Source organism: Ciconia boyciana, chromosome 1, assembly GCF_034638445.1.
Source record: "Ciconia boyciana chromosome 1, ASM3463844v1, whole genome shotgun sequence".
Taxonomy (NCBI): domain Eukaryota; kingdom Metazoa; phylum Chordata; class Aves; order Ciconiiformes; family Ciconiidae; genus Ciconia; species Ciconia boyciana.
The window spans coordinates 75800040-75811242 of record NC_132934.1 but is presented as its reverse complement, the minus strand read 5'-3'; the positions used below and the strand labels follow the sequence as shown (position 1 = coordinate 75811242).

General features: G+C 40.5%; 1 protein-coding gene across 1 annotated transcript; it reads left to right on the top strand.

The window, feature by feature from the left end:
• Positions 1-2683: 2683 nt before the first annotated feature.
• Positions 2684-8591, top strand: SPX (spexin hormone). Its single transcript, XM_072850046.1, has 6 exons — positions 2684-2813; positions 3739-3819; positions 3947-4004; positions 5438-5500; positions 6147-6233; positions 8533-8591. The coding sequence occupies exons 1-6, from the start codon at positions 2808-2810 to the stop codon at positions 8589-8591; spliced, it is 354 nt and encodes a 117-aa protein (XP_072706147.1). The 5' UTR covers positions 2684-2807.
• The last annotated feature ends 2612 nt before the right edge of the window (positions 8592-11203 follow it).

The window sequence follows — 11203 nt, the reverse complement described above, 5'->3', positions numbered from 1 at the left end:
TTTTTTTGAAACACCAAAGCAACTTAGAATGTTTGGTCATAGTAAAAATAAATGGATTTAGGGCCGTAAGTCACAAAGGCACAGAGAATTTAAGAGAAAAATAAAAACTTTTTGGAAAAAAAACCATTACGGAAATTCATTTTGGGATTGGGTTCATTTCACCTGATGTCTGTGTAAAATGCTGTCTGAAGCCAATGAAGAGACACAGACATCTCCAGAGGGGAATTCAGTTCTTCTCTCTTAATGCTCTACCCTCTGCGGCCAGAGGTGCTCTTTGAAGTCCTGTTTCCCTCCACTCTGTAGGAGTGATTCAGTTCCTAGTCAAAAGCAATTAGTGACATGTTAGGTGCCCTACGGATCCTGCCTGCCCTTCAGCTGCTTCTCCACAAGTCTTGGGTCTCTTGCAGGCCCTGTGTCACAGCTGGCAGTCCCATGTGCGTGTCTCAGGTGCCCTGGATGATGTTTGGGCAAGGTAGCCTGTCTCTTGCTACTGGTTGAAACTAAACACTTCACTTCTAGACACCTTAGTGCCACTGAGACATCTGATGGTACAACATTAAAACCATTTAATTTCAGAGGATGCTGTCAAGGCCCTGCGTTTGCTCTTGAGCTGATGGTCACTTGACCCCGCAATAAGCCAGTTCAGGTTTTGACCTGTCCAGTTCAGCTCCCTGCTGCCCTCCAGACAGCCTCAAACAAGGCCCAGTCTCTACAAGGAGGCGAGTGGGACTCTGGCAATACAGCCAGGTTTGGAAGAGAGAGTGAGAATCCAGCAACACCAACTCAGAGCAGCTCAGACTTTGCAAAGTGGTCAAAAGATAAGAAAAGCTGAAGCTGTCTTTCTACAGTGTGGTAACAACATAAATGTTTCTCCGTGCCTCCCATTCTCTTCCCCTTCTCCCCAGTTCCAACCGAAGGGGCTGAGCTGGTTGTCTTCTCAGTTTATTTTCTGTTAACTTGTCTCATTCCAGTGGCAGAAGAACCAGAGCTTATTTTCAGTGCCAAACACATTCTGGTTTTTCTACCACAAGGAGAACCATTGTGAAGAGAATATACTTTACATTGACCAATACGAAAGGTAAGGGGTTAATTTTCACAGACTCAGTTGTGTGTTTTGATTCTGGCCCTGTGGTCTGTGCATAAAGAGAGGCTCTGAAGTCGCTACAGAAGGGAATAGGTGAGTAGCTTTATCTTTTCCAAGTCTCTGCTTGTTAAATGTCTCCTGGATGCAATGCATAGCCCCTTTCTAAGGCTAAGGGTTAAACATCATCAAGAAATGTCTCTGATCTGTCAGAGCAAGAGGAAAAGAGCAGGGAAAATGTAAACTTCACATTGAAGTAGATGCAAGTAGAATCCTTTCTGCTGGCTAAGGTGCATCATGGCATGGCCTTTTTAAAGGATAGAAGTATAATAGCAGCTCCCAGCCATCACGAGAGCTGCATGAGCCCAAAACCTGAACTTCCCTCTCATTTCTTGCATCTATACCAGAGTGAGCTGCAGCTAATGCCAGGTCTGTATATTCGATGAACAATCCTGTCTGGCATGAGCAGAGAACAGAGCAATATCCCTCCCAAAAGCAAGAGAGCAATTGCACCTTCACTAACAGTGTGCTTCAGAGCAGTTTCCACAGACACATCACGTCAGGGAAAAGCTCTTAGCAAGCCTTAGCAGTGCCTGTTTGCGCACTCCTCATTCAGACTCCACATGCATGAGCATGTGTTTGTCACACATGCAGGCTGACCTGTATTTTTGTTACACCACAGGCTGGTCCTGTTTGTAAGGCTGCCACAGTAAACTTTCTACTGGCCAATCTTCTAATCAGCAAATTTCTGGCTCCCTGTTTGCTTTGCTTCCCCTTCTGCTCCCCTCTCCCATTTTACAAAGGAAAAAACGAAGGAGCAGAGATAAAAGCCCTAGCTACAGAACCAGCAAGGCTGGGCATCAAGCATGATTAGCTCTTTGCCTGAGGACCAAACCCACTATCCATGACTGTGATGAGTCGAACAATCACTTAGAAGTAGCTTATGGAAATGGCTTCTCTGATTCCCACTTCCTGCCTTTTTTCTGTTTACTGCTCCACCGCTTGACCTATTCAAGCCCACGATCTGGGCTGTTACTCCAACCAATCCATGAGACAGAAAAATGTTTCTGACTATTGAGGGTTGGGGGTTTTTTTGGTGTTTTTTTAATTCAGCTTTGTGTTTTTATTTGTGTGTAAGAAAACTAGATACAAGAGATCATTAGAGAGTCAAACAAGAGACTGCATCCTCTAAATGTATGCTAAGAATAACCTCAAGCTAGCGACACTGGATAAGTCACCTTTTCCTTGATGTTGGCATGTTATGACTGGAGAGTAATTTACTAACTTTTCCAACTCCCACAATGGATAGCAATCTGATATATGTTAGATTATCCTAGGTAAACACTCATCATCCATATTAATACCTGCTTCTGGCTGTGGTTATCGATCATCTAGCAAGAAGGTGACGTATTGCAAATGCACAGGGCTGATGCTGATGTATTCAGAAGGTATTCACCTGGCTAATGGAGTGCATCTCCAAGTGTATCCATCTTTCAATCATTTCCCTGACTTCCTGAAGACTACAGGTTTCCCGCAGGAGTCATCAGACCTTCTACTTCTCCATCTACAGGGCTGACAAGAGATCCCTTTAGACTCCTCCGCCCTGCCACAGAAGGGGAGGGTACCTTCACTCCGAAGATTTAAAAAGGGACCCCCAAACCTGTAGGAGATCTTGTGACATATTATCCCAAGAAAAGAAGACTGAAGATTTGCCACTGAACTAAGTATGAAGGTGAGTGAGACTCTTTTGGTGTGTGGGAAACATTTAGTTTGCAATTTATGCTTTTTCATTTGAGTGTAATATTTAGGAACTGCAGGGGGTCTTAATAATTTTAACTCAAACATAACCTGAGAGGAATATGTACATAGTTATATTCAGTGTGCCTGAAATAACTGCATTAAAAAAACATTAATAACACAATGTACTCTCAAAAAGAGGATGAAATAAACCACTGTGAATCATAATGTTAGATGCTCTCTGTTGCCCATCACTGTTATCAATGCACGAATAACAACATGGTCTGTGCGAACAAGCAGAGGTGCAACTTGTTCACAGAGGATTCATGCTCAATGCTTTCATTTGCATGTGCTACATCAGCGAACAAGCTCCAAGAATCAAAAAAGCCTCTCTCGTGACATGTGTGTAATCACGGTTGATGCAAATAGGATGCTAAATTTAAAAACTTTCTTTTCCTGAGGAAGTAGTGATCTGCTCTCCTGGTTGGTTGGTTTGTTTGGAATGGCAAGTCCCTACGTTTCCTTGTTGGCTAAACTCTATGATTCAAGGTTTGGTAAAATCAAGATATACTTTATATCATCTTTCCCCCTTAGTTTGTACACTATTCTAATTTCTGGAGGACCTAATGTCCTTGTAAATAGGAGCACAAAAGGTGCTTCCCTCGATGTCAGTTCTCACCGGTATGGAACCTTTATACCGAATATGAGTAAAGACAATAAAGTATGTTTGATTTAACATTCCTCCTCCCATCAGATCACTGTGTATTGAAGCTGAAATAGCCACTGAGCAAGAGGAGGTTTGGCAGCAAGACAGGGAGAAAGGAGCAACTGGAAATACCCTCACATTTAGATTTGAAGTTGAGAGGATCTACAGATCTGAAAGGCTTTTCCTGTACCTTGTGGTTCTTTGTTGTGCACAGGGACTGCGTAAGCTGACAGCACCTGCAATGGCACTGTTCCTGGCAGCGTCCTTCATATCTTTCTCCTGGAGTGCACCTCAGGTAAACAGCTTGCTCAGGCTCAATGTGCAGCTTCCATGAATCTCACAGGCTGGTGCCATTTAAGTATTTGTGCTAGTTAGTAATGGCATGCAACGTTGACACGTCTCTTCTCTTTTTTGGCATAAAGGCTCATTTCCAAAGGAGAAACTGGACTCCTCAGGCTATGCTCTATTTGAAGGGTGCACGTAAGTCCCAAGCTCTTTCCGTTTTGAGGAGGTAACTTTCTCTACCACTGGATTATTCCTGATCTGTTTGGCTCCACACAAGCAGTAAATCCCCGAGGATGCTGTGGAGGTAGAAGTTCTGAGGCCTGCAGGGATGTGCTAGTTGGTATTTCTTCTTGTCTCTGAAACAGTGGTATTGCCAGTATTATTATTATTTTTGAAAGAAATCAAATTGAAGAAAGCAAGTGTTGGAAGGAGAAAAGCAAAAGAAAGTGCTGAAAATGTATAGAGTTTGAAGCTTGATTGTAAAACCTATTGGAAAGGCCATTTCCTTACCTGAAATAATCTTAAAGGGAGTTTAAGATGCACTGGATATAGTTATCATTCCTTATTCTCACTCAGGCTTTATTAAAACATCTTCTCAAGCAATAGGAGAACACACATTCCTATTACAAGAATCTTGCATTAGAGTTCTATTAAGACCACAAGCAACCTCTTCTGAGGAGAACTTGGATGTCAGTGTTACCAATATTGTGGTGTTAACATTGTGCAAATGACCTTTTGAGTTTCTGTTAGTCCAGAGTTAAAGAAGCACTAAATATAAAGATAAAATTTAGAGCCAAAGAGGGATATTGCCCTTTGATGCAAACCCATGAAATTTAACTGAAATATTAGTATTTTTAAAAGTTCTATTCTGAACTGTTGTTTCAAAATTAAAAGCTATCAGGCAAGGTAGGTATTAAGAGAGCAAGAAAAATAGCTTCCTTGAAATAAAAAAAAAAAATGAAGCTTACAATCCTGAGAGAAATGCAAAAGGGAGACAATACAAATAATAACAACATGAAATAAATATAGGCTCTAAACAACTGTAAGTGTAGCTGGAAGAAGTTCTAGTGACATTGATAAAATTATTCCTATTCATAAATGCCAAGAATTTGGCCCTTTTTTGTTTTGTTTAATTCTTCCAACGGAATAATGCACTGTGTTACTTCTATACCGACCTGTGTATCATTCTTATTGATGCATAGGAAGTAATGTGATTTTATTTTTTTAGGGTTTTTTTTCATTTTTTAAATAGAAATATGCCTCTAAAAGGCAATACTTTATAGTCCAGCAAAGAGATTGAAGACTCTTGACCGTACAGCAGTCGAGGAAAGAGTGAGGAAAAGACAGTAAACGCCTCCCTCCGTACAGTTCCTACAGCAGGTTAATACAAGAATGAAAAGTGCTGAAACACCAGTTCTATGGAATAAAGTATATCTTGAGTGTTCTGGTTTAGGATGGGCTATTACTGATTTGGAAAGACCCTGGGATGGACTTATGCCTCCCATTTTATGTTTGTATTTGTAATTTTGTAATTTTGTATCTTGAAAAGACTACTTTAGGGATTGCAAAGTAGGAATTACAACAGATTTAGGAGGTTGTTTTCACCCTTTTCCCCACTGCTTTTGTAGAGGGACGTCGATTCATCTCAGATGAGAGCCAGCGAAAGGATCTGTATGACAGAATGCAGCTCGGTAAGTACATGTGCACAGGTGTATGTAACACATCAGTCTTTCCTCAGATTATGGGAGAAATCCATAGAAACTGGAGGGGACTTGTTTTCCTGTAATTATATTCAAGGAAGCAATTAAACTCCCTTTTGTTAGTTCCTTCATTCTGAAAAGCACATGACTGTCTGACTTTCCTCTCTTGCGTACCTGTGTGGCTTCATTTACGTAAGCGATGTTCTAGACTGACCTGGCAGTTAAGTGGGATTATCATCAGTACCTTTGACTTTCTTTTTCCACTGGAAAAAATAAAGTTGTTATTAATTGTGCTGAACTGACAAATGACAAAAGTAGACAACATTAATCCATGCTAGACAATGTTTCTGGAGGAAACAATGTTGTAGCAAAGTAAGGAACATATGAAAAAAAAAAATGTTATTTTTACCTTCTAAGGGACTTTAAAAACAGCCTCCTTTTAAAAAAGATTACTAGTCTCTTCTGTGTTAGATATTTGTCAGGCTGGTTTTGAGCAGAGAATGTTATAGAGTGAAGGAGACAAACCGTATTTTTTTCTCTTTGGGTCTCTAGTTATAGAGATAAAAAAGCAAAGAACAAAATAAATAAATGCCAGTAAGCACTAACAAACCATGCATCTCTGATTTTATAATTCTAGAAACACGCAGCCGAAACACAAATCCTTTATCTCTTTCTGAAGCTGCAGCACTGTTCCTTAGTTCCTTATGGAAAGCACAAGAAGAAGGTAAATGCATGTTTTGTCTTACCCTGACTTTTTTAAAAGGGGTTTATCAGTATTTCATTTACTAACAATTTAGTAAATTGATCTAAAAGGCCTGGTTTGAAATGAGATATTATTCCACAGAGTGCATTGTATTAGAGTGTACATTTACACAGAGTGTACTGTATTAGGGTATACATTTACACAGAGTAGAACATGAATCAGATAAATGATAGTAGGTAAACTTTTGTATATTCTGCTTTTAATTTGCTTTTCAGATTTTTATTGGTTTAGATTCAAGGGAATGGCTATTTTGAATTGAATTTTCCAAAACAAAACTCTACTGGGGCTTCTTTTTCTGCAGAATATTGTTTGCTTGTGAAATTTTCATTCCTGCATTGGCTCTTATGTCGTGGAGGAAAGGCTTAAAAGAATCCTAAAAAGTGCCAGCAGAGGAGCTGTGGGATGCACATATTGCACTCGAGAGCTCTGACGCTGGCACAGCTGACAAGGGGTCCCAATGACGTTTAGAGGCAGAGCCCTGAAATATCCTGAAAAATCCCATAATTCATTCATGTGTTCCCAGCCTCCCAAAGATACTGTCTAACCCTCCCAGCTCTGTCTCCTCACCCCCTGCTACGTGCTTACACTTCTCACTTCAGAACTTCAGAACCCACATCTCCCGTCCACAACACCACCCAGCTAAACCCAGCTACTGAGTCAGGCTCAAATAACTTGTGTTTCCTCATCTCCTTCATGCATATTGCACCCCATTAGATGAGGACCCCTATGCTACGTTCCCCAGGTCCCTCACCTTGCTATAGTTCAGCTTTCCTCCCTAGACCAGCTTTCCTGCAAAGCCATTTATCCTGAACCCCTCATCGTCTGATGCACACATACAGCTCACCAGGCTGAGATCCTAAATCTATGCTATCCATGTCTTTCTACCTTTCACCTCTTCACGTACATAGACTATTTTTTGGAAATGGAGCTGGGGACAGGGAGGTTGTAAAAGAAGGGTACACCTTACTGTGCTGTGGAGAGTCTGTGCTGTGCTCTGGCCCCTGGGTGCCGGGGAGGCTGTTGTAGTGTAGCATATACAAGCCCAGGAGTTTGTCTAAGTTATGCTCTTCCCCTCTTTGGTTCAGGAACAGAGGGTGGCTAGAAGCTGCCTTTGTTTCTTATTGTCCTTGTTGTGAGTTCTTTATTCAGCCTCTTAATTTCCGTCATCATGACAGGAAGAAAAAGCGCTTTACTTGAATTAGGAAATGTGAAGTAAAACCCTAGTAAAATATGAGGTAGTTTTGTACCTTCCACATAGATGAGTGGTAAGACAGGCCTGTTGTTTCTGCCTAATCAGCTTTGACGTCATCAAGAGTGTGTAATAAATAACTGCCTTGCCATCACTGCGATATCACGTCTCCTTAGTATTCTGAAGTATGCAGCTTTCCTGAAATGAAAAGAGGGTGTGAAAAACTCCTGACAGAATTTACCTGGTGTATGAGTAGGTATGCTGGAATCACTCCTGTCTTCTCCACTTCCTAAAATCTCCCACCGTACGTCATGTAGCGCTGGGGCTCTGTGCTCAGCTCTCTCTCCCCTGCCCTGGCAGAACTCTGCTAACCAAAAAAATTCAGTGGCATTGTGACTGAGAGAGAAAGGCAGAATTAAAAATGAACACAGTGCTTTGGACAAAATATATGAGAAGTTCTAAAGATAAATCGGTGAAAGTGTCATTTGTGTGCTAACAAAAAGAGACAATCCTCTGAGGTGCACAATTCATAAATTGTTGTGGTCTTTTCCTGCCTGCTGTTGCTATTCCTGAGGAGACAGTGGACAGCAGCAGCCCCCTAAGAAAAAAGGTGACATATCTGAGAGAGCTAAGCAGAACTGGCAGCTTGTTTGAAAAATACTATGTGGAATAACATTGCCATCATTGTAGTAGGGAATAACAACGCAGTCAAACCTGGGTAAGCCCTGCACTTTCATAAGATCACTTCCAGGTGATTTTAGAATCCTCTGGACTGAGAAACGTGCAAATAAAGAACAAATACATTATTTACTTCTGCATGAAAAATGTGTGCCTTGTACTCAGATATCCCTCTGGACATGGTTTGTATCTTTGCTCTTCAGCAAACAGAAAAATTCCTACATTTAAAATGAGAGAAGCTATGATTATTTCTACAGATGCCTGCATCTCTTAGCTAAGCAGTCACATTACACTAGGCCTGTGCCTGAGGCACATCTATCGCGTGAAAACTTTGGCTGACTGAGCTTTCCTTTATCTACAGCTTATTTTTCCCCATTGTGTCTTGTCTTACAGTTGAAGAAGAAAACAGTGATCACCCTGGCTACTTGACAGATAATCTATCAAATTGGTGAAATATTTCAAATTTCTTTAACATTTGTATTGCATATATATTTGTATTGCATATACCCTGAAATCATCATTTGTGTAAACAGAGTATTTAATCCATCCTCACTTAAGTTCCCAAAGGGTGATGTATATATTCATTGCAACATTTTGAACGCAAACTAATTAAAAGTTACTAGTTCAGATAAGGAAATTATTTGTAAAGTTCCTGCCATTTAGACCATTTTGTATGTCCCACTCAAAATTTAAAATACACTGTACCACCTTCCCTGAAAAGATTATTAAAACTGTCTTTTTGGACAACTACTTCATCAAAAACAATTTTTCAATAGTCTTAGGGAAACCTTTTACCACCCAGCTGGATAGTGAAGCCTTTTTAATTCTGACAAAGACAGATTCCTTCACCACTTCACTGCTGGCCCTGTAAGTTGCTGATGGTCAATAAAGTCAGTGAGATATTAAAACAACCCAGCTATCTTTGACTGCAAAGCAGGTGGGGTTTTTTGCAGGTATCTGTCACCACAGAGAACAGGCAACAGCACTTACTTAGACCTCAGTGCTGCCCCAGTTACACGCATGAGGAAACGTCTACTCTGAACAATCCTCCGGAGCAAGTCCCGCTGCATAACGATAGTATGGGGATAGGTCTTACAGGTCTTACGGGGCCTCGTTAATGACTATGGCATACAGTCACTACTGCTGTGAGGAGGTGCAGTACTGCTGGAGCTAGCGGTGGTGTACTAGGTACAAATCCGGTGTCGCACATGACAACAGGCACCCAGAATATTAATTCCATCGTTATTGTACTTTTTTGTTGGCCTGGTTTTTGAGTTGCAAAACTGGAATTATACATAAATCGGTTAGTTATCGTTCCGTGCTGATAAGGATATATTTAACATTATTTATGTAGTTTTGTGGTCTTACTGGAAAGCCCTCTGTAGTTCTCATGTAATTAAAAAGTAGCCACATGATTCTGTGTCCAAGCAACTATGTTTTATTTTTTTAACCTTTAACCCTAGTTGTGCTCTTCATCTTTTAATGCTACTTTCCTCTGATCTTTCTCATGACACTGCTAATTAATTTTGTTAACTCACACTGACTGTAATGTTGCTTCTCCTCGACACAAAGAAATGCAGCTGAAAGAACAGAAGAATTAATTTCTGTCATGGGACTGTAGGCACTTTCAGTAATTGTTTATAATCTATATCATTTCATGGAGGAACATAACTGGAGAAATCAAAATGTCCTTGTCTGTTAATTTTTAAGCACTAATATATCTTTCAATAGCAGTATATGTTGTATGACAGAATGCATTCATGATGAACTTCATCTAAAGACCAGTGGTATCTGCCAGAATCTTTTCATTAAGTTAATTGCTCTTTGTTTCAAGCATACTCTGAATATCCCAGGTGCATCTGCGTTATTTTTCAGCATGTTTTACAGTATAATCAGTCAGTGCTCAGACAAAAAGTAGAAGGCTTATACCTCCTTTGGTTTATTAGTATCATGAAATTCATATGCCTCTAAATGTCCCAGAGATACAAAAACTGTACTAACCACATTCCCAGTTGACTGGGTTTTGCAAGTATTCCTGATCCAAGCTCACTAGCTTAAACAATTCTTTACAAATACCATGGAATAGAATAAACATTCTGCCTTGTCGGTGAGCTGTTTGTGAAACCCTAATATTTTCAATCTGGCAGATAATCGCTTACGTAACAGATAGCTGCTACCAAGTTTGTCAGATGTCAGTAACTGTTAGGAATGTGTACCGTTTAAGTTAGGCAATCTGTCACCTTGCCTGAATGAAAAGCCATTCCCTCGAACTGCAAATTCAAAAGGCAGAAATGTTTTGCTGTAGTTAAATCGCCTTGCTACTGACAGTAGTCCTGGCGTTCAAGGCAGAACTAAAATAAGCCTAGAGGCATGAGGCAGAGGTCACTTTGGCCACTGCGGGACCATTTCTGAGAAGAATGGGCATAGTATTCACATTAGTCATCTCTCAAAAGTTGTGTCACCGGGCAGGTGCTCGAAGCGTGTGAGCGTGCTGAAACAAACAGCTGGATTTGTGCGAGATGTCATGCCAGCTCTCTGCTCTTCCCAGGGAACTCAAACACCATAAGCACATCTAAGAGAACCTGAAACCTGGATCATACATGTTGCTTATTTTTCTCCTCTGGGACTTGTCCAGAAAGAACAAGTGTCGCTGTCTTAATGCAACCCTAGCAAAACCTTTCCACTTTCGATGTTGGCTGTGCTGTGCCTCCATCATTTAGCAATATTTCAATATTTACAACATGTGTGTAGTGATCACATCTTTCAGCACTGCAATGAAATAATGATAAACAGATGTTCACCAGCCTGTGGCTACTAGAACATTTTTAGGCAACAAAGGAAGTGCTGGATCACTCTCAGATGAGGCTAATGCAATTTTGATGATAGGGAATTTGGGGTGAAATGCTCAGTACAACAGTGCATTGAAATACAAGCAATAATGTCAGATTTCTTTCTTCTTTTTTTTTTTTTTTTTTATAAGAGAACATTAACTTTCAATCAATATGCCCTTTAAATGTTCTTTTGTTGGGACTTTCAGCCATTACATTCTTTGACTCTGCAAGGG

Bases quoted from the DNA above. Each gene is read 5' to 3' on its own strand.
- SPX (XM_072850046.1), top strand. The intron at 4,005-5,437 runs GTAAGTCCCAAG...CTGCTTTTGTAG, and splicing joins GCTCTATTTGAAGGGTGCAC to AGGGACGTCGATTCATCTCA. The intron at 5,501-6,146 runs GTAAGTACATGT...TTATAATTCTAG, and splicing joins GTATGACAGAATGCAGCTCG to AAACACGCAGCCGAAACACA.